Raw genomic sequence first — 24,109 nt, forward strand, 5'->3', positions numbered from 1 at the left:
GACGATAAAGTTCGCAACTTTTGGTCTCTGATAAAAAAAAAGCCTTGCCCCTACCGGAAGTAGCGTGACGTAGTCAATTGATCGCCTCCTTATATTTTCCTATTGTTTTCAATGCAGCTAGAACGATTCGGACCGAGAAAGCGACGATTACCCCATTAATTTGAGCGAGGATGAAAGATTCGTGGATGAGGAACGTTAGAGTGACGGACTAGAATGCAGTGCAAGACATATCTTTTTTCGCTCTGACCGTAACTTAGGTACAAGCTGGCTCATTGGATTCCACACTCTCTCCTTTTTCTATTGTGGATCACAGATTTGTATTTTAAACCACCTCGGATACTATATCCTCTTGAAAATGAGAGTCGAGAACGCGAAATGGACATTCACAGTGACTTTTATCTCCACGACAATACATCGACGAAACACTTTAGCTACGGAGCTAACGTGATAGCATCGTGCTTAACTGCATAAACATGGAGAAACAAAATAAATAAATCCCTGACTGGAAGGATAGACAGAAAATCAACAATACTATTAAACCATGGACATGTAAATACACGTTGGCGAAGCTTAGAAATGCTGTTGCTAACGACGCCATTGAAGCTAACTTAGTATAACGGGACCTCACAGAGCTATAATAAAAAACATTAGCGCTCCACCTACGCCAGCCAGCCCTCATCTGCTCATCAACACCCGTGCTCACCTGCGTTCCAGCGATCGACGGCAGGACAAAGGACTTCACCACGATCATCCGTGCGGTCGGTGGCTAGCGTCGGCTAGCGCGTCTGCTATCCAAGTCAAAGTCTTCCTGGTTGTGTTGCTACAGCCAGCCGCTAATACACCGATCCCACCTACAACTTTCTTCTTTGCAGTCTTCATTGTTCATTAAACAAATTGCAAAAGATTCACCAACACAGATGTCCAGAATACTGTGGAATTTTGAGATGAAAACAGAGCTATTTTGTATTGGATTCAATGGGGTACCGATACTTCTGTTTCACTGGCTACGTCACGCGCATACGTCATCATCCAAAGGCGTTTTCAACCGGAAGTTTAGCGGGAAATTTAAAATTGCACTTTATAAAGTAACCCGGCCGTATTGGCATGTGTTGCAATGTTAAGATTTCATCATTGATATATAAACTATCAGACTGCGTGGTCGGTAGTAGTGGGTTTCAGTAGGCCTTTAAAGTTGTTGAATCTATTCAGAAAACGTGAGAAAACATTTCGCTGACATTTTTTTATATTCAACTGCATGTATGTTTTCATGGGATGGAAACTCAGCAAAAATGCAATGCGGCCAGAACACTGAGAAGCGTCCATGTGTGTGTGTCACCATGTTTGTGCACGGTCCACGTCAGGCGCAGTTCCCCGTCTGATGTCGCAAAGTTGACGTGAAATTATACTTGATGTCCCCGCGAGCAGGCCGCCGAGGCTGGAAGGAAGCAAAGCAAGCAAGCAGACAAGGAGGGTGATTTAGTCCAAGCTATTTCAAGCTCATCAAAAACGCTCTGTGTTGTAACTGGAGAGGGAGCTGAAGTGACAGTTCCGTGGCCTGGGAAGAGCCAGACTAGTGTCACGGGCGGCCACATTGCAGGAAAACAAACACACTCTCAGGAGCGGCGACATCGTTACAGATGTGCTTTGGCAGCCACAGCCGTACCACTCACACACCCATGCAGCCCAGATCCACACAAGGCCCGTGGGAATCAAACTAATACAAATAGATCACATATCGTTACTTTAAGTTGTATCTGTAGATGAGGCGATTTTACACATACAAAAAAAAAAAGGCAAGAAAACACATTTCACAAAGATGCATAACAAATTGTGGACACCCTATGCTGTAATAGCTGAAATAACCTCATTTTCTATAACCAGTCGCAGCACACACACTGTCACACACACACATACACACACACACACACACACACACATACCCTTCTCGAGGCACGATTCTCTGAGTTGTGTGATGTTTTTTTTTTTTTTTTTTTGCACGCACTGCCATTTTTGGATTTGTCAGATTAATATCAAGGCTTTGACTTGACTTGACTTGATGCTCTTTATTTTGAGCCACTCCCTGGCGGATGTAGTGGGATGTTGTTTTGTGTTAGTGTCAATTTTTAAGAGCGATTGCCTCACTTTTTTTTTTTTTTTGTTAGAATATATACGTCATAATGGAGTCTACGGTGGGGCAAAGGAAGGATAATTTTAATACTCGAATAGTCAGCGCTTATTTTTTCGATTAGTCGACTCGTCAAATGATTATTGCTTGTATGATGTGCTTTATGAGGCCACACACTTTGATTTTAACTGATTTCCAAAATGTATTATAATAAATTGTAACAAAAGAAACATATATTATTAAGGATTTACTGGTTTTACTTTGTTAGTAAAAAAAAAACAGTTTTATCTTACACTTCTATGTTAGCTATCTCTCTTTGTTTATAATGTATTGTTTCTGCTGGATATACTCTTTATTTTTTGCTGCCATTTTTTTTTTTTTTGCTGCAGCTTCGACTTATACTGTAATATTATACATGGTATTTTGGATTTGTTATATATTGTATATATTATATACAAATATAATATAATATAATACAAACCCCGTTTCCATATGAGTTGGGAAATTGTGTTAGATGTAAATATAAACGGAATACAATGATTTGCAAAGACAAGATATTTGATGTTCAAACTCATAAACTTTTTTTTTTTTTTTGCAAAAAATAATTAACTTAAAATTTCATGGCTGCAACACGTGCCAAAGTAGTTGGGAAAGGGCATGTTCACCACTGTGTTACATGGCCTTTCCTTTTAACAACACTCAGTAAACGTTTGGGAACTGAGGAGACACCTTTTTTAAGCTTCTCAGGTGGAATTCTTTCCCATTCTTGCTTGATGTACAGCTTAAGTTGTTCAACAGTCCGGGGGTCTCCGTTGTGGTATTTTAGGCTTCATAATGCGCCACACATTTTCAATGGGAGACAGGTCTAGACTACAGGCAGGCCAGTCTAGTACCAGCACTCTTTTACTATGAAGCCACGTTGATGTAACACATGGCTTGGCATAGTCTTGCTGAAATAAGCAGGGGCGTCCATGGTAACGTTGCTTGAATGGCAACAAATGTTGCTCCAAAACCTGTATGTACCTTTCAGCATTAATGGCGCCTTCACAGATGTGTAAGTTACCCATGTCTTGGGCACTAATACACCCCCATACCATCACAGATGCTGGCTTTTCAACTTTGCACCTATAATAATCCGGATGGTTCTTTTCCTCTTTGGTCTGGAGGACACAACGTCCACAGTTTCCAAAAACAATTTGAAATGTGGACTCGTCAGACCACAGAACACTTTTCCACTTTGTATCAGTCCATCTTAGATGAGCTCAGGCCCAGCGAAGCCGACGGCGTTTCTGGGTGTTGTTGATAAACGGTTTTCGCCTTGCATAGGAGAGTTTTAACTTGCACTTACAGATGTAGCGACCAACTGTAGTTACTGACAGTGGGGTTCTGAAGTGTTCCTGAGCCCATATCCTTTACACACAGATGTCGCTTGTTGATGCAGTACAGCCTGAGGGATTGAAGGTCACGGGCTTAGCTGCTTACGTGCAGTGATTTCTCCAGATTCTCTGAACCCTTTGATGATATTACGGACCGTAGATGGTGAAATCCCTAAATTCCTTGCAATAGCTGGTTGATAAAGATTTTTCTTAAACTGTTCAACAATTTGCTCACTTATTTGTTGACAAAGGGGTGACCCTCACCCCATCCTTGTTTGTGAATGACTGAGCATTTCATGGAATCTACTTTTATACCCAATCATGGCACCCACCTGTTCCCAATTAGCCTGTTCACCTGTGGGATGTTCCAAATAAGTGTTTGATGAGCATTCCTCAACTTTATCAGTATTTATTGCCACCTTACCCAACTTCTTTGTCACATGTTGCTGGCATCAAATTCTAAAGTTAATGATTATTTGCTAAAAAAAAAGTGTTTATCAGTTTGAACATCAAATATGTTGTCTTTGTGCATATTCAATTGAATATGGGTTGAAAATGATTTGCAAATCATTGTATTCCGTTTATATTTACATCTAACACAATTTCCCAACTCATATTGAAACGGGGTTTGTAATATTATATATCAATATATATTATATACTGTATATATAATATGTAAATATTACATATATGTTATATTTTATATTGCTACTATGGTACATTTTTAGTCTACTTAATACCTGCATTTGCCTTTCCATCCTTGGAAACTGAGCTACTGTGTGGAACAATTTCCCTTGTGGATCAAAAAAGTTTGTCTAAGTCTAAGTCTAATGCCAGCAAGCACAACAGTCAGAGTGTTCTCATTAATCTTTGCACTGAGGTATTTGTTGACATGACAAGCCACGCCTCCTTTCAGGTAACGTAACAGTTGGTAGCAGTAAAGGAGTATGTGTGGTCAAAATTAATTGGGTGATTAATCTGCATATTTACATAAATAATGTTTTTTTTTTTGTAATTAAACACATGAGTAACTTGCTATTTTGGACAGCCCTACTTTAAATATATTGTTGTTAGTATTTTTTACACAACAAAAAATATCAAAATGGCCCCTGCATGCTTTTGACCTGTCAGTATGTGGCCCTCGGTGAAAAAAGTCTGGACAACCCTGTCCTACTTATATATACTGTATAAACTGCGTTTTAAATTGAACTATGTACCGTGTGTCAGGCTTGTCCCTGACAGTTTGGCTATGTTTTAGTTTTTCCTCTGTTTGTTTTATTTCCTGCCAGCGCTCTTATTTTGGTTCAGTTTCCTGTTTGTGTCCCTGAGCGCTGTTTCCCCTCAGCTGCGGCTGATTTGCACCTGGCCACACCTGGTGTCAATCAGCCGGCTGCTAATTATACCTGCCTCGCCCTCCAGTCAGGGCTGGGGTATTGCCATTGTAGCTGTAAGCTACTACCTGTTTGCTGTATCCTGTAGCTGTTTGCAGCTTGCTGTCTTCTTGTTCCTCGTTTCCTGTTTGCTGGTTCCTGTTCCCTGTTTCCAGTTTGCCTGTTCCTGGTTCCTGGTTTGTGTTTTTCTTGAATTTTGGACAGTCAGTGGCCTTGAGGTTAGAGTGTCCGCCCTGAGATCGGTAGGTCGTGAGTTCAAACCCCGGCCGAGTCATACCAAAGACTAAAAATGGGAGCCATTACCTCCCTGCTTGGCACTCAGCATCAAGGGTTGGAACTGGGGGTTAAATCACCAAAAATTATTCCCGGGTGCGGCCACCGCTGCCGCCCACTGCTCCCCTCACCTCCCAGGGGGTGGACAAGGGGATGGGTCAAATGCAGAGGACAAATTTCACCACACCTAGTGTGTGTGTGTGACAATCATTGGTACTTTAACTTAAATTATGTTTTCCTGCACCAAACCTGCCATCTCTGCATCTTGGGGTACGTCACCAACCAATACGTGACAATGTGCTCGTTAAATCAAAAAATCAAATGATGCCAATGCTAATAGCTAGCTGGCAACTAAAACGCAAATTGGTAGCTGTCAACTAGTGTGATAATCGCTAGCTGGTACCACTAATCGCTAGCCGGTACCACTAATCGCTAGCCGGCAACTAGAGCAATAATCGCTACCTGGCAATTAGTGTGAAAACCGCTACCTGGCTATTAGCGCCCTTATCGCTACCTTGCAACGTATGCGCTAATTGGTAGCTAGCAATTAACACAATAATCGCCAGCTGGCAACTAGTGCGCTAATCGCTCGCTGGCAACAAGTTTGCTAATCACTAGCTGGTAGCTAGTAACACTCATTGCTAGCTGGCAACTACAGCACTTATTACTAGCTATCTTAAATGCTCACATGGATGAATCATACAATTATTTATTCATGTTTTTGTTTTAAACCTGCAAGGTACAGTGAGTAGGGTGGTCACGCCACTGCCCATTTCTAAACTACACTAGTGTGTTGGGTCAGTGTTAAATTTAGTTTTTATTTGAAGAGACAATGCACAGAGACATCAAGCTCAAGGACGGATATGTTCTGCACCAGATTATAGCTAATTTCCATCTGCAGTCCCTGGTTACCTAAATCAAAAGCATGCAATACAATTATAGCAATACAATTATACTATAACAAGTAATCAAATTAAGAAAAGTAATAAAATGCCCTTTTATTGACACATACTTATACATTACAACCACCCCTCCTTTACATCATAACACAAAGACAATACATGCTCTTGTTCACATCTATCATCATTTGTAAATACAACCATGGTTTTAACACACACACCTCACAGCTTACAACATTTTCTCATGCATACATACAGTATAATACACATTAAGTATCTACAGATAGCAGTAGGGAGATGGCCAAAATAAACACAATATTTTGCTGTTGTTTAAGTCCTGTCTTCGTTTTGTTGCTTGGTTGTAGAGAAGCGGGTGGATAAAAGTGGCTAGCAGCGCATGCTACCCGAACCCAAAGTGTTGTTTGGCTTTAGTCCTGTGCGCATTTGTTTTGCTGATATTATCGAAATAACACATATCTTCAGGCGGCGAGATATCAACAACACCCGCCATACATGGTGGCGCCATTTTGTTGTCGAATTTAACGTTTGTTAATGTGCACAGTATTTAAAGACATTTCCATTTTCGGAAATACTGTTTGGTGTAGTGAAAAAAAAAAAATGTAAATAAAAAATCTATCCATCCATCCATCCATCCATTTTCTACTGCTTGTCGCTTTCGGGGTAGTGAGGGGTGCTGGAGCCTATCTCAGCTGCATTCGGGTGGAAGGCGGGGTGTACCCTGGACAAGTCGCCACCTCATCGCAGGGCCAACACAGATAGACAACATTTACACTCACATTCACACACTAGGGCCAATTTAGTGTTGCCAATCAACCTATCCCCAGGTGCATGTTTTTGGAGGTGAGAGGAGGCCAGAGTACCCGGAGAGAACCCAACGCAGTCACGGGGAGAACATGCAAACTCCACACAAAAAGATCCCGAACCCGGGATTAAAAAGTCTAATCAACCAAAAATCATACAGTATCTCAGCGGACCCCCTAGGGGTCACAAACCCAGTGTTGACGACTTCTGTCTTAAATGTCATTGTTTAATAGGTTGCAAAACATGTGTATCAAATTACAAAATAGACTACCATTTTTAATAAACCTGGGCTTGTACGAAAATAAATTACAAAACCCAAAACCAGTGTAGTTGGCACATTGTATAATTCGTAAATAAAAACAGAATACAATGATTTGCAAATGTTTTTCAACTTATATTCAATTGAATAGACTGCAAAGACAAGATATTTAATGTTCGAACTGACACTTTTTTTTTTTTTTTGCAAATAATCATTAACTTAGAATTTAATGACAGCAACACAGTGCAAAAAACCACTGTGTTACATGGCCTTTCCTTTTAACAACACTCAGTAAACGTTTGGGAACTGAGGAGACACATTTTTGAAGCTTTTCATGTGGAATTATTTCCCATTCTTGCTTGATGTTCAGCTTAAGTTGTTCAACAGTCCCGGGGTCTCTGTTGTGGTATTTTAGGCTTCATAATGTGCCACACAGTTTCAATGGGAGACAGGTCTGGACTACAGGCAGGCCAGTCTAGTACCCGCACTCTTTTACTATGAAGCCACGCTTTTGTAACACGTGGCTTGGCATTGTCTTGCTGAAATAAGCAGGGGCGTCCATGATAACGTTGCTTGGATGGCAACATATGTTGCTCCAAAACCTGTATGTACCTTTCAGCATTAATGGCGCCTTCACAGAAGTGTAAGTTACCCATGTCTTGGGAACTAATACACCCCCATACCATCACAGATGCTGGCTTTTCAACTTTGCGCCTATTAATCCGGGTGGTTCTTTTCCTCTTTGTTCCGGAGGACACAACATCCACAGTTTCTAAAAACAATTTGAAATGTGGACTCGTCAGACTACAGAGCACTTTTCCACTTTGCATCAGTCCATCTTAGATGAGCTCGGGCACAGCGAAGCCGGCGGTGTGTTTGGGTGTTGTTGATAAACGGCTTTCGCTTTGCATAGTAGAGTTTTAACTTGCACTTACAGATGTAGAGACAAATTGTTGTTACTGACAGTGGTTTTCTGAAGTGTTCCTCAGCCCATGTGGTGATATCCTTTACACACTGATGTAGCCTTTTGGTGCAGTACCGCCTGAGGGATCGAAGGTCCGTAATATCATCGCTGATGTGCAGTGATTTCTCCGGATTCTCTGAACCTTTTGATGATATTACTGACCGTAGATGGTAAAATTCCTTGCAAAAGCTCATTGAGAAATGTTGTTCTTAAACTTTTGGACAATTTGCTCACGCATTTGTTGACAAAGTGGTGACCCCTCGCCCCATCCTTGTTTGTGAATGACTGAGCATTTCATGGAAGCTGCTTTTATACCCAATCATGGCACCCACCTGTTCCCAATTAGCCTGTTCACCAGTGGAATGTTCCAAATAAGTGTTTGATGAGCATTCCTCAACTTTCTCAGTCTTGTTTGCCACTTGGGCCAGCTTTTTTGAAACATGTTGCAGGCATCAAATTCCAAATTAGCTAATATTTACAAAAAATAACAGTTTTCCAGTTCGAACGTTAAGTATCTTGTTTTTGCAGTCTATTCAATTGAATATAAGTTGAAAAGGATTTGCAAATCATTGTATTTTGTTTCTACTTATCATTTACACAACGTGCCGACTTCTCTGGTTTTGGGTTGTGTAAATACGCATACGCAAAACTAGTTCATACTGAAGGATATTCAATATCAATTTCATCCATCCATCCATCCATTTTCTACCGCTTATTCCCTTCGGGGTCGCGGGGGGCGCTGGAGCCTATCTCAGCTACAATCGGGCGGAAGGCGGGGTACACCCTGGACAAGTCGCCACCTCATCGCAGGGCCAACACAGATAGACAGACAACATTCACACTCACATTCACACACTAGGGCCAATTTAGTGTTGCCAATCAACCTATCCCCAGGTGCATGTTTTTGGAGGTGAGAGGAAGCCGGAGTACCCGGAGGGAACCCACGCAGTCACGGGGAGAACATGCAAACTCCACACAGAAAGATCCCGAGACCGGGATTGAACTCACTTCATAACATTTAAAAATATCCTTATAAAGTGTACCTTCATCATAAGTCATCAAGTGTGTGTGTGTGTGTCTCTCAAGGCTTATTGAACCTGGAGCAGCTCCTCAGGCAGTTCCTCATCTCCAAGGAAACGCTGTCAGTGCGCATGCTCGACGACAGCCAGGACCCCACGCCGCTCCTGAAGGAGATACGGGACGACAAGACCGCCACCATCATAGTCGACGCCAACGCAACCATGTCCCATATCATTCTGGAACGGGTGAGTGCGGCCCACACCATATGTAATAATATTCCGCATAGATAGATCCCCGAGGACTGGAAAAATGCTGACGGCAAAATAAGTGTTCAAGGCTAAAAGTAATTCAATATGTAGAAAGTGATTTTTTTTCTTCTTTCCACTTGAAGAAATAGTTGGTTAGGCTTCCATTTTGGTCTGTTGAGGTATGGCGTGTATTTCCCACAGGGACAAAAAGGAAAAAAGAGACGACAGAAAGAGCAACTTTCATTTTTTTTTGTTTTGTTTTTTTTCTACTGCCCTAATCCATTTGCTGTCTTGAATCCCCAAAAAGATAAATTGTCCTGCTTTTGGCTGAGGGCACAGATTTTTACAAAGAACAGGATCATCAGTCTGCACTCACAAAAGAAAGTCCCGAATAAAAGGCTGTGGGATTTTGTCAGTGTTATAAAATAAAATACAAAGAAATGCTGTTACTCACAAAAAAAAAAATAATGATGAGATACATATGAGTTTGGATGCATGAGTCAGCATTACTAAGTGCTGTGTCAATGAGACTGATGGGACGGACGGGCACGTTGGTACGCTGCCAAACAAACCATGGGATCAAATTTACTGCCGTGATGTGCGTATATAGCCAAACAACACAAACACACCGTCAATAAAAAATAAAACTACAATGGAAGCATAGAGCATTAAATAAGTCAATAGTGCATTAAAGGTGCGTAGACTAGGGACGCCATTTATGCCTCGCAGCTAATTTTCTAGCGGCCACCGGCACATTTTCAAAATAACATTAGGAAAAAACCCATTACAAATGTATAAAATAATAATACATCGAAAGCAATGTTGATATGAATTGTTTGCCTATTTAAAGGGGAACTGCACTTTTTTATGGAATTTTGCCTATCCTTCACAATCATGAGTGACAAAAACAGGATTTTAAAGATAATAAAAAACGCTTGAAACATGCGGATAATGGGAGCAGGGGCGCCGAAAAGGGGGGGGTAAAGGAGACAGATTCTAGGGGCCCATGATGGAGGGGGGCCCAGAGAGGCCCCTAATGATGATGAAATTATAATACAGGGAGCCCTGTAAAGATTATTTTCATTGGGCCCAAAATCCCTAGCGGCGCCCCTGAATGGGAGTCACTGTTGCAGCCTTCAAAGCCCTCCAAAACAACTTCAAACCCTCCATCAACGTTTTATATACACACTGCAAGTATATATACACTACCGTTCAAAAGTTTGGGGTCACATTGAAATGTCCTTATTTTTGATGGAAAAGCACTGTACTTTTCAATGAAGATAACTTTAAACTAGTCTTAACTTTAAAGAAATACACTCTATACATTGCTATTGTGGTAAATGACTATTCTAGCTGCAAATGTCTGGTTTTTGGTGCAATATCTACATAGGTGTATAGAGGCCAATTTCCAGCCACTATCACTCAATCAATCAATCAATCAATGTTTATTTATATAGCCCTAAATCACAAGTGTCTCAAAGGGCACTCCAGTGTTCTAATGGTACAATGTGTTTGCTCATTGGCTCAGAAGGCTAATTGATGATTAGAAAACCCTTGTGCAATCATGTTCACACATCTGAAAACAGATTAGCTCGTTACAGAAGCTACAAAACTGACCTTCCGTTGAGCAGATTGAGTTTCTGGAGCATCACATTTGTGGGGTCAATTAAACGCTCAAAATGGCCAGAAAAAGAGAACTTTCATCTGAAACTCGACAGTCTATTGTTGTTCTTAGAAATGAAGGCTATTCCACAAAATTTTTTGGGTTACCCCAAACTTTTGAACGGTAGTGTATGTATATATATATATATATATATATATATATATATATATATATATATATGTATATATATATATATATATATATATATATATATATATATATATATATATATATATATATATTGTAGTAACAGAAACGTTCATAACAATATGTAATATGTGCAATACCGTATTTTGGTCATTCTATGCATTAAATAAACGTTATTTCCTCAGCGCATTTATTCCCTTTCGTACCCACAGCAACGCACTTAGAAACACACGTGTGTGTGTCTTATAATCATGGCAGACTTGGTAACAGACAAGAAAGACAAACGAGGATTTACAACTTCATCGTTTTGAAGCTGAAAATACAGAGGATGAACTTCTGCTTTTCGGAGCGAGCACAAAGAAAGGCCGAAACGTCGGAACGCACGGAAGCCGAGAGAGTGACATCGGCGTTGTCTTGACGCTGCAAATGTGGAACTTGGAGCTTTAAAGGCCTACTGAAACCCACTACTACCGACCACGCAGTCTGATAGTTTATATATCAATGATGAAATCTTAACATTGCAACACATGCCAATACGGCCGGGTTAACTTATAAAGTGCAATTTTAAATTTCCCGGGAAACTTCCGGCTGAAAACGTCTATGTATGATGATGTTTGCGCGTGACGTCAAGGGTTGAAGCGGAAGTATTGGGACACCATTGTATCCCAATACAAACAGCTCTGTTTTCATCGCAAAATTCCACAGTATTCTGGACATCTGTGTTGGTGAATCTTTTGCAATTTGTTTAATGAACAATGAAGACAGCAAAGAAGAAAGCTGTAGGTGGGATCGGTGTATTAGCGGCTGGCTGCAGCAACACAACCAAGAGGGCTTTGAGTTGGATAGCAGACGCGCTACCGTGAGTACAGTTTTGGCTTCCAAACATTTGATCGCTTGCCCGTACGTGCGTGGCGCTATGTGCATGTCACGTACGTAACTTTGGGGAAATACATGTTTCTTGCCGACTCTGATGGCGGCCGGGGTGTCGTTGAAAGCTACAACGCCCGCCGCTGCACCGCTGTCCTCACCTTGACTTCCTCCGTCTCCGAGCCGCTGAATGCACCGATCATCGTGGTGAAGTCCTTCGTCGCGCCGTCGATCGCTGGAACGCAGGTGAGCACGGGTCGTGATGAGCAGATGAGAGCTTGCGTAGGTGGAGAGCTAATGTTTTTAGCATAGCTCTGTCGAGGTTCCGTAGCTAAGTTAGCTTCAATGGCGTCTTTAGCAACAGCATTGCTAAGCTTCGCCAGGCGGTACAGCATTAACCGTGTGGTTACAGGTCCAGAGTTTGGTCTTATTGTTGATTTTCTGTCTATCCTTCCAGTCAGGGGCTTATTTATTTAGTTTCTATCTGCATTTAAGCACGATGCTATCACGTTAGCTCCGTAGCTAAAGTGCTTCGCCGATGTATTGTCGTGGAGATAAAAGTCACTGTGAATGTCCATTTCGCTTTCTCGACTCTCATTTTCAAGAGGATATAGTATCCGAGGTGGTTTATAATACAAATCTGTGATCCACAATAGAAAAAGGAGAGAGTGTGGAATCCAATGAGCCAGCTTGTACCTAAGTTACGGTCAGAGCGAAAAAAGATACGTCCTGCACTGCACTCTAATCCTTCACTCTGACGTTCCTCATCCACAAATCTTTCATCCTGGCTCAAATTAATGGGGTAATCGTCGCTTTCTCGGTCCGAATCGCTCTCGCTGCTTGTGTAAACAATGTGCAAATGTGAGGAGCATTTCAACCTGTGACGTCACGCTACTTCCGGTACAGGCAAGGCTTTTTTATCAGCGACCAAAACTTTATCGTCGATGTTCTCTACTAAATCCTTTCAGCAAAAATATGGCAATATCAATGATCAAGTATGACACATAGAATGGATCTGCTATCCCCGTTTAAATAAGATAATTTCATTTCAGTAGGCCTTTAAGCTATGCCGACATAAATGGCGTTTTTACCCAAAATAAACCAGAAAAAAACGTTCACGGCCAGCTTGACCGAACAGGCAACTGTCCATCGAGTGAGTGACTATAATATTGTTAGTCATACATGCAGCACATCATTCTTCTTCGTACAACTACATACACTGCCGAGCTAGTTGTTGACAAACAAAACATAAAATAATACTTTACAGATACTGTAATATGATTGTTCAGGTTTTTCACTCAGTACAGATTGGTGTCCTATTGCGTTGTGTTGTGCATTACAAACTCAAAAGGGATTAGTGTGCTGACGCAAAAGCTATCTTACATCTAATACTGTAGCATGCTGTTGCAAGGCGATGTGTTACTACGGTAGAAAAATAGTTCCTCTGTGTTCGCTCTTACAATAACAATGTCGCCACTGCTTGGTTATTATACAGGTTACGGAACGTAATTAAGTGTTGTTGGCGGTTTTTGAATGCATTTTAAAGAAATTTCGAGGCAGAATGAATTGCTCCCATTAGCTGGATTGCCAGCCACTTAGAACCAGCCAATTTTTACAAATTAAAATGCAAAAAAAAATGATAATAACATTTGTCTTCTTGTCAAAATTCCCCAAAAGTACAGTTCCCCTTTTAAAGGCCTACTGAAATGATTTTTTAAAATTTAAATGGGAATAGCAGATCCATTCTATGTGTCATACTTGATCATTTCGCGATATTGCCATATTTTTGCTGAAAGGATTTAGTAGAGAAAATCGACGATAAAGTTCGCAACTTTTGCTCGCTGATAAAAAAAGCCTTGCCTGTACCGGAAGTAGCGTGACGTCACAGGAGCTAGTATTCCTCACAATTCCCTGTTGTTTACAATGGAGCGAGAGAGATTCGGACCGAGAAAGTGATGATTACCCCATTAATTTGAGTGAGGATGAAAGATTCGTTGATGAGGAACGTTACAGTGAATGACTTGAGAGGCAGTGATGGACGTATCTTTTTTCGCTCTGACCGTAACTTAGGTACAAGCTGACTCATTGGATTCCACACTCTCCTTTTTCTATTGTAGATCACAGATTTGTATTTTAAACCACCTCGGATACTATATCCTCTTGAAAATGAGAGTCGAGAACGCGAAATGGACATTCAGTGCCTTTTATCTCCACGACAATACATCGGCGAAATGCTTTAGCTACGAGCTAACGTGATAGCATCTTGCTTTAACTGCATATAGAAACAAAAGAAATAAACCCCTGATTGGAAGTATAGATAGAAAATCAACGATACTATTAAACCGTGGACATGTAAATACACGGTTAATGCTTTCCAGGCTGGCGAAGGTTAACAATGCTGTGCTAACGACGCCATTGAAGCTAACTTAGCAATCGGACTGCACAGAGCTATGCTAAAAACATTAGCTCTCCACCTATGCCAGCCAGCCCTCATTTGCTCATCAACACCCGTGCTCACCTGCGTTCCAGCGATCGGCAGAAGGACGCAGGACTTCACCCGATGCGTTTGGCGGCCCGGAGACGTAGGAAGTCAAGGTGAAGTCGGCGGCTAGCGCGGCTAGCGCGGCTAGCGCGGCTAGCGCGGCTAGCGCGGCTAGCGCTCCAACAAAGTCCTCCTGGTTGTGTTGCTGTAGTCCGCTGCTAATACACTGATCCCACCTACAACTGTCTTCTTTGCAGCCTTCATTGTTCATTAAAAAAATTGCAAAAGATGTCCAGAATACTGTGGAATTATGAAATGAAAACAGAGCTTTTTGTATAGGATTCTACGGGGTACCATAACTTCCGTTACTCGGACTTCGTCACGCGCATACGTCATCATACCGCGATGTTTCAGCCGGATATTTCCCGGGAATTTTAAAATGTCACTTTATAAGTTAACCCGGCCGTATTGGCATGTGTTGCAATGTTAGGATTTCATCATTGATATACAAACTATCAGACTGCGTGGTCGGTAGTAGTGGCTTTCAGTAGGCCTTTAAGGCTTCAAATACTCCACTTTGAACATGTTTTGAGGGTGCAATATTGCATATTTAGTCTAAGCTTCAATCTGAGTCGAGGTTTTGAACCTGGCACAAGTGTTTGACTTGTCTCCGTTTAGTAGCGTTACATTATTTTTGGACGGTAAAATGTTCAGAGGACAGGAACTGCCTTTTAAAAAAGTGCATGGGACATGTTTCCTGTCCTCCTTCATCCCCCAAATGACATCCATGTCTCTGTGAGTTACAATGTTGCATTTTAACTGCAACATCATACTTACGGCCCCCATGTCTGCAGTTGACTGACAGAGCTCCAGGTTTTATTTCAAGATGTGTAGCAAAGCCTGGTTTTTAACATGAAGTGGTGGGTGTGTACACAGTCTAAGCAACATTTTTATTTGAGGCCCCCACATTAACGTTTCACTTTTCTTTATTCATGTGAAACGATTGTATATACTTTTTTAAATCAAACTTGAATTTAATTTGATGCATTGTTTGTACTAAAACCAATTTATAGGAAATATTTTTTTTTTGTGCAAAAAATTGTTTTTAATAATCAAAACATACACTTTACTGCCAAAAGTATTTGGCCACCCATCCAGATGATCAGAATCAGGTGTCCTAATCATTTGGTGTATAAAGTCAAGCACTTAGGCATGGAGACTGTTTCTACAAACATTTGTGAAAGAATGGGCCGCTCTCAGTGATTTCCAGCGTGGAACTGTCATAGGATGCCACCTGTGCAACAAATCCAGTCGTGAAATTTCTTCGCTCCTAAATATTCCAAAGTCAACTTTATTATAAGAAAAGGTAAGAGTTTGGGAACAACAGCAACTCAGCCACCAAGTGGTAGGCCACGTAAACTGACAGAGAGGGGTCAGCGGATGCTGAAGCGCATAGTGCAAAGATGAATTTTTCAGTTGCTACAGAGCTCCAAACTTCCTGTGACCTTCCCACAGTACGCAGAGGGCTTCATGGAATGGATTTCCATGGCCGACAGCTGCATCTAAGCCATGCATCACCAAGTCCAATGCAAAGCGTGGGATGCAGTGGTGCCGCCACTGGACTCTAGAGCAGTGGAGATGCATTCTCTAGATTGATGAATCACGCTTTTCCATCTGGCAATCTGATGGACGAGTCTGGGTTTGGAGGTTGCCAGGAAAACGCTACATTTCGGACTGCATTGTGCCGAGTGTGAAATTTGGTGGAGGAGGAATTATGGTGTGGGGTTATTTTTCAGGAGTTGGGCTTGGCCCCTTAGTTCCAGTGAAAGGAACTTTGAATGCTCCAGGATACCAAAACATTTTGGACAATTCCATGCTCCCAACCTTGTGGGAACAGTTTGGAGCGGGTCCCTTCCTCTTCCAACATGACTGTGCACAAGTGCACAAAGCAAGGTTCATAAAGACATGGATGACAGAGTCTGGTGTGGATGAACTTGACTGGCCTGCACAGAGTCCTGACCTGAAACCGATAGAACACTTTTGGGATGAATTAGAACGGAGACTGAGAGCCAGGCCTTCTCCACCAACATCAGTGTGTGACCTAACCAATGTGCTTTTGGAAGAATGGTCGGAAATTCCTGCAAACACACTCCACAACCTTGTGGACAGCCTTCCCAGAAGAGTTGAAGCTGTAATAGCTGCAAAAGGTGGACCGACATCATATTGAACCCTATGGGTTAGGAATGGGATGGCACTTCAAGTTCATATGTGAGTCAAGGCAAGTGGCCAAATACTTTTGGCAATATAGTGTGCATCTGCATACCTTCCTGATACTTAACCAGACAAGATTCAGTCCCAGTTCAACTGTTCCCAACCCGGCACTAACACCAGGAAAAAGGTGCCAATATATTTTTATTAGTGACGGAGCAGAAATAAGCTAGAAATCTGTGTGTAGTAAAATATAATAAGAAGTGCCCTGTCATTCATTAATTGACATTTTTAAATGCGCTTATTCATGCAAAACGGAGCCTCCCAGAAATTGCGTTGCTCAGCGCATGGAGCACAGGCTGATCAAGGGAGATGATAGATTCTTATCACATTTGATGAACATAAACAGGTTCTTGGGTTGTGTTGCAACTAGGGTTGTACGGTATACCGGTATTGGTGTAGTACTGCGATAATAATGAATTATATTCGGTACTATACCGCCTCTAAAAAGTACCAGTCCAAAACCCCCCGCACCCTGCTCGTCGTCACGTCATGACGTTGTTGGTTTTACGAGCAGAGGAGCATGTTCGGCAGCGCACACACACAGAGTACTTACAAGCAGACACATTATCTAGACAGAAAAGGGAGAATGGACTCATTTTGGTCAAAAAAGTAAAGATAAAGGTGAAGTTATAACACCGAAACACCCTCAGGAAGAGGTGCTTGAAAGGCCTACTGAAATCCACTACTACCGACCACGCAGTCTGATAGTTTATATATCAATGATGAAATCTTAACATTGCAACACATGCCAATACGGCCGGGTTAACTTATAGTGTGCAATTTTAAATTTCCCACTAAACTTCCGGTTGAAAACTCCTTTGGATATGACATATGCGCGTGGCGTAGCCAGTAAAACAGAGGTATGGCTCCCCCATTGAGGCCAATACAAAAAGCTCTGTTTTCATCTCATAATTCCACAGTATTCTGGACATCTGTGTTGGTGAATCTTTTGCAACTTGTTTAATGAACAATGGAGATTGCAAAGAAGAAAGTTGTAGGTGGGATCGGTGTATTAGCGGCTGGCTGTAGCAACACAACAAGGAGGACTTACTTGGATAGCAGACGCGCTAGCCGATGCTAGCCGCCAACCGCATCTGTGATCGGGTGAAGTCCTTCGTCGCACCGTCAATCGCTGGAACGCAGGTGAGCACGGGTGTTGATGAGCAGATGAGGGCTGGCTGGCGTAGGTGGAGCGCTAATGTTTTTATCATAGCTCTGTGAGGTCCGGTTGCTAAGTTGCTAAGTTAGCTTCATCGTCGTTAGCAACAGCATTGTTAAGCTTTGCCAGGCTGAGAATTATTAACCGTGTAGTTGCATGTCCATGGTTTAATAGTATTGTTGATCTTCTGTCTATCCTTCCAGTCAGGGATTTATTTATTTTGTTTCTATCTGCATTTGAGCCAGATGCTATCACATTAGCTCAGTAGCTAAAGAGCTTCGCCGATGTATTGTCGTGGAGATAAAAGTCACTGTGAATGTCCATTTCGCGTTCTCCACTCTCATTTTCAAGAGTATATAGTATCCGAGGTGGTTTAAAATACAAATCCGTGATCCACAATAGAAAAAGGAGAGAGTGTGGAATCTAGTGAGCCAGCTTGTACCTAAGTTACGGTCAGAGCAAAAAAAGATATGTCTTTCACTGCATTCTAGTCCGTCACTCTAATGTTCCTCATCCACAAATCTTTCAGCCTCGCTCAAATTAATGGGGTAATCGTCGCTTTCTCGGTCCGAATCGCTCTACCTGCGTTAAAAACAATAGGGAAATATGAGGAAGTGAACAACTGACTATGTCACGCTACTTCCGGTAGGGGCAAGGCTTTTTTTTATCAGAGACCAAAAGTTGCGAACTTTATCGTCGTTGTTCAATACTAAATCCTTTCAGCAAAAATATGGCAATATCGCAAAATGATCAAGTACGACACATAGAATGGATCTGCTATCCCCGTTTAAATAAAAAAAAATAATTTCAGTAGGCCTTTAAGACATGGCTAGCTAGCTAGCAGCTAAAATCCAGCTGCATTGTGCAGTGTTTAAGTTACTTCTAAATCACTAATATTCGCCTCCATGGCAACTAATAAAGTAGGTTTCTTACAAGTATCATCCCTGCAGGAGGAGGAATAGCTAAACATGCTTCACTACACACCGTAGCTCACCGGCGTCACAATGTAAACAAACGCCAAGTGTGGATCTACACCTGACATCCACTGTAATGATACCAAGTATAATAGTGTATCTATTCGAAATTTTTTAGCATCAAGACTTTGAATATGACCAATGTATGATCCTGTAACTACCTAGTATCGGATCGTTACCTAAATTTGTGGTATCATTCAACACTTTTATAAAGTATCAAACAACAGAAAAATAAGTGATTATTACATTTTAACAGAAGTGTAGATAGAACATGTTAAAAGAGAATGTAAGCAGATATTAACAGTACATGAACAAGTAGATTAATAATTAATGTTCTACCACTTGTCCTTAATAATGTTGACAAAATAATAGAATGATAAATGACACAATATGTTACTGCATATGTCAGCAGACTAATTAGGAGTCTTTGTTTGTTTACTTACTACTAAAAGACAAGTTGTTTAGTATGTTCACTATTTTATTTAAGGACAAACTTGCAATAATAAACATATGTTTAATGTACCCTAAGATTTTGTGTTAAAATAAAGCCAATAATGCCATTTTTCGTGGTCCCCTTTATTTAGAAAAGTATCAAAATACATGTTGGTGCCGGTACCGTTACCAACATATTGGTATCGAGACAACACTCGTTGCAACATATATTTGTGTCAATCAATGTTGAGCCACTTGAAAAAAACATCCAAGTAACAAAAAATAAACACTTCCCGGCTGGTGGATCTAAATTGTTTGTTGCGATATTAATGCAGCCATGATGATATATCCATTGACGTGTATTCATTATTTTTCCCATCCTCTTCCCGATGTTGTGTGTAAAAACAACAAACAGCTATGATATTCAAAGCCATCAAGCTCATTGTGTTCGCGAAGAACATTTTATGACGCCATTAGCGAGCACTAATTGTTGCCTCCAACAGAACAATACGGTCCTTGCGTCCTCCTCTGCAGCACATGCTCATAATTAACCTTTCAGAACACTATTAACACTTTGGACACATTTAAAATGCAGACGCTACACTTGATTGGAGACTTAATAGACTCTAAGAGCCTTGATGGCATCAATAAAGGTGATAGTTGGAGCAAGGATGTTTGGCAGTAGCATATGGCCTCAATGTTATTAATATGCACCTCGTTATTGCTGCAAGACAATGAAAGAATCGATTTGGAGATTGAAAATGACGTCAAGTTGACGCATTACGGACTTGGCGGAGTTGAGTTTTTTTTTTTTGTTCCTGTTTTGTCATTCGCTCTTTTCTCAGAGTCCCCTCAATCAAGCATTGAGGCTGCCATCAGCGGTCATTCCGTCACCATAGCAACCCTGACATCCACGGGCCAAAGAGCAGTGGGAGCCCGCAGTGGGATGTCTCGATTCTCGTGGCATATGTAACCCCCACCTTCTTGTTGTCGTCATCGGTATTGTGAGACCTGGCTATTGAGCCAAAAGGTTTACTTCCAGAAATTGGTGAATTCAGAACCAATCATTTTTCTAAGATTTTTTTTTTAGAGGGAACAAATACACATAAAAATAGGAAAATAAAGATATCGTAGATGAAATAGCACAAGTAAGAGAAAAAATATATATATATAAAAAAAATTTTACCAAAAAAACAAATTTGACGGACAAATGTGTGTGACAATGTTGGCAGGATTACAGGATGCAGAGAAGTTAGTCAAACTGCACGGAGGAGGTCATTTTACTAAGTACCAGGCAGAAGAACAGTAATAGAACAGTAATAGAACTCAAAAAGCAACAGAACACTTTGGCATACAGAAGATAATGAACCAGCACTAAACATTTGTATGCACGTACAACACTTAAAACCTTTAGCACAGGGGTCACCAACGCGGTGCCCGCGGGCACCAGGTAGCCCGTAAGGACCAGATGAGTAGCCCGCTGGCCTGTTCTAAAAATAGCTCAAATAGCAGCACTTACCAATGAGCTGCCTCTATTTTTTAAATTGTATTTATTTACTAGCAAGCTGGTCTCGCTTTGCCCGACATTTTTAATTCTAAGAGAGACAAAACTCAAAAAGAATTTGAAAATCCAAGAAAATATTCTAAAGACTTGGTCTTCACTTGTTTAAATAAATTCATAATTTTTTTTTACTTTGCTTCTTATAACTTTCAGAAAGACAATTTTAGAGAAAAAATACAACCTTAAAAATGATTTTAGGATTTTTAAACACATATACCTTTTTACCTTTTAAATTCCTTCCTCTTCTTTCCTGACAATTAAAATCAATGTACAAGTAAATTTATTTTTTTTATTGTAAAGAATAATAAATACATTTTAATTGAATTCTTCATTTTAGCTTCTGTTTTTTCGGCAAAGAATATTTGTGAAATATTACTTCAAACTTATTATGATTAAAATTCAAAAAAATTATTCTGGCAAATCTAGAAAATCTGTAGAATCAAATTTAAATCTTATTTCAAAGTCTTTTGAATTTCTTTTAAAATTTTTGTTGTGGAAAATCTAGAAGAAATAATGATTTGTCTTTGTTAGAAATATAGCTTGGTCCAATTTGTTATATATTCTAACAAAGTGTAGATTGGATTTTAACCTATTTAAAACATGTCATCAAAATTCTAAAATTAATCTTAATCAGGAAAAATTACTAATGATGTTCCATAAAAAGATTCGAATTAACTAGTTTTTCTTTTCTTTTTTTCGGTTGAATTTTGAATTTTAAAGAGTCGAAATTGAAGATAAACTATGTTTCAAAATTTAATTGTCATTTTTTTTTCGTGTTTTCTCCTCTTTTAAACCGTTCAATTAAGTGTAAATATCTTTAATTATTAATAATAACATAGAGTTAAAGGTAAATTGAGCAAATTGGCTATTTCTGGCAATTTATTTAAGTGTGTATCAAACTGGTAGCCCTTCGCATTAATCACTACCCAAGAAGTAGCTCTTGCTTTCAAAAAGGTTGGTGACCCCTGCTTTAGCATATCAGTATGTGCAATTAAATGATGGAATGGATTAACCAAAGAAATCAAACAAAGCACCAATATGATTCAGTTTAAGAGACTGTTCAAACTACAAGTGTTCACAAAGTACACAGAACAAGAATTATGATGAATAATTAAACCCTTATTTTTTTATTGAGACAAAGATAATTTATAAATGTTATATTTGTTTGCTTACTACGGTATATTATTTGTTTATTTTTTATTTGGTCACTGTTCTGTTACAGAGAACAAGAAAATAGGATACAATTGCTATGGTACGAAAAGGGGTAGGATTAAATAAGCTCAGCTTCTTCCTACTCCTTTTCGGACGTGCCGTAATGAAACAACTGGAAATATGTGATGAATTACATTGTATCGTATGCATGTTCGAAATAAACTGACACTGAACTAAAACTGTACTGAAAGGAGGGAACAAAGTGGAACTAAATACATCTAAATAACAATGCAGAACAGGGCAGGACAAGGGACACAAAGTAAAGGTGGTGCAAACCACAAAGACCAAACGGGAAATACTACCAAAACTACCAGTACCAGGACATGAAATGATACCAAACACAGGAAAATAAAGAACAAAGTCAGAACTGCCATGTGGGATCATGGCAATGTTGTTTAAACAATAGTGATCTGTTCAGATATTTTACAATTTTGGTTTATATTCACCATTATAAGGAAGTGAAAATGTGTATTTTCCAGACTATAAGGCTCACTTAAAATCTTTTTTTCCCCCTCAAAATTTGACAGTGCGCCTTATAACCCGGTGCGCCTAAAGCAGTGGTTCTCAAACTTTTTTTGTCACCCCCCACTTTGGAAAAGGGGGAGTTTTCAAGCCCCACCTGCCCCCATCGCCCCAACAGAACACTAATGCCAAGCTTAACATTTTCAAATTTATCGAACATCAAGTAATATCAAGTTTTATACATTCAAACTCAATAACATAAAATAAAATCAAGTTCAATAATAAATAAAATAACTATGCAGCTGTGGTATAACTTGCATCAAGTTCAATATCAAATAAAATAACTTGCATCAATTCAATAATAAATAAAACAAAAGTGTTATAACTTGCATCAATTCAATAATAAATAAAACAAAAGTGTTATAACTTGCATCAAGTTCAATAATAAATCAAAAAAAGTGTTATAACTTGCATCAAGTTCAATAATAAATAAAAAAAAGTGTTATAACTTGCATCAAGTTCAATAATAAATCAAATAAAAGTGTTATAACTTGCATCAAGTTCAATAATAAATCAAATAACTTGCATCAAGTTCAATAATAAATCAAAAAAAGTGTTATAACTTGCATCAAGTTCAATAATAAATCAAATACAAGTGTTATAACTTGCATCAAGTTCAATAATACATCAAATAACTTGCATCAAGTTCAATAATAAATGAAAATAACAGTGCCACTTTGCAATCTTTGCCAAAAAAAGGAGGACAGGGCAAGTGAACATGAGTTTTACAGTACTCCAGCATTAGTGGCTGCAATGAGCCTGTTTTGCACTGCACAGCTTTTCAAATCGGGGCTGCAGGCTTGACACTGCCACTGTTAAAACCTCATTGAGTTCGGGGCTGAGCTGCCTTGACGCGAGTGTTTCCCGGTGAATGACACATTGTGTCCAATGCGCATTTGGCGCAACCCTCTTTATTAGAGCCTGCAGCCCGTTTCTTGACTTTGCCATGCGCGCCATCAGAGCAAAAGCCCACACAGTTTTCCCATTTAAGGTCGTGTTCTTTGAGGAAACTGTCCATTATCTTGAACAGCTCATCAGCAGTGGCTCTATTTTTTATGTATTTGCAAAACAGCAAATCCTCGCACAGTGACTCGCCATTCACAAAGCTTCCGCTTAGCCCCGCCCCCATTAGTTACTGTTGCTGTCTGTCAAACTTTCGCTCCTACCTAGAAATGTAAAGCATACAGGAAAAATAAGTAATTTACATGTATCTATATAGCGGATTTCACAGACAGAATCACAAAGTGATTCCCAGTGTGTATAGAAAATGAAAGCATAGTAAAAAAAAATAATCAAAGAATATAATAATAAAAAATAGAACAAAATCAAAGTGAAATTTCCTCCCGTTCCTCGCGCCCCAGCTGTCATGTCTCTATTCCCCACCAGTGGGGCGCGCCCCACAATTTGAGAAACGCTGGCCTAAAGTAAGGGATAATTGTGGT

General features: G+C 40.1%; 1 protein-coding gene across 2 annotated transcripts in view; it reads left to right on the plus strand.

The window, feature by feature from the left end:
• grik4 (glutamate receptor, ionotropic, kainate 4) overlaps positions 1 to 24,109 on the plus strand; it is a 1,090,788-nt gene that overhangs the window by 723,181 nt on the left and 343,498 nt on the right. For both annotated transcript variants that reach the window (XM_062060216.1, XM_062060217.1), the window contains one exon: positions 9,196 to 9,374. In XM_062060216.1, coding sequence (XP_061916200.1) covers positions 9,196 to 9,374 — 179 coding nt within the window. The remainder of the gene's footprint in view (positions 1 to 9,195; positions 9,375 to 24,109) is intronic.

Source organism: Entelurus aequoreus, linkage group LG10 (assembly GCF_033978785.1).
Source record: "Entelurus aequoreus isolate RoL-2023_Sb linkage group LG10, RoL_Eaeq_v1.1, whole genome shotgun sequence".
NCBI lineage: Eukaryota > Metazoa > Chordata > Actinopteri > Syngnathiformes > Syngnathidae > Entelurus > Entelurus aequoreus.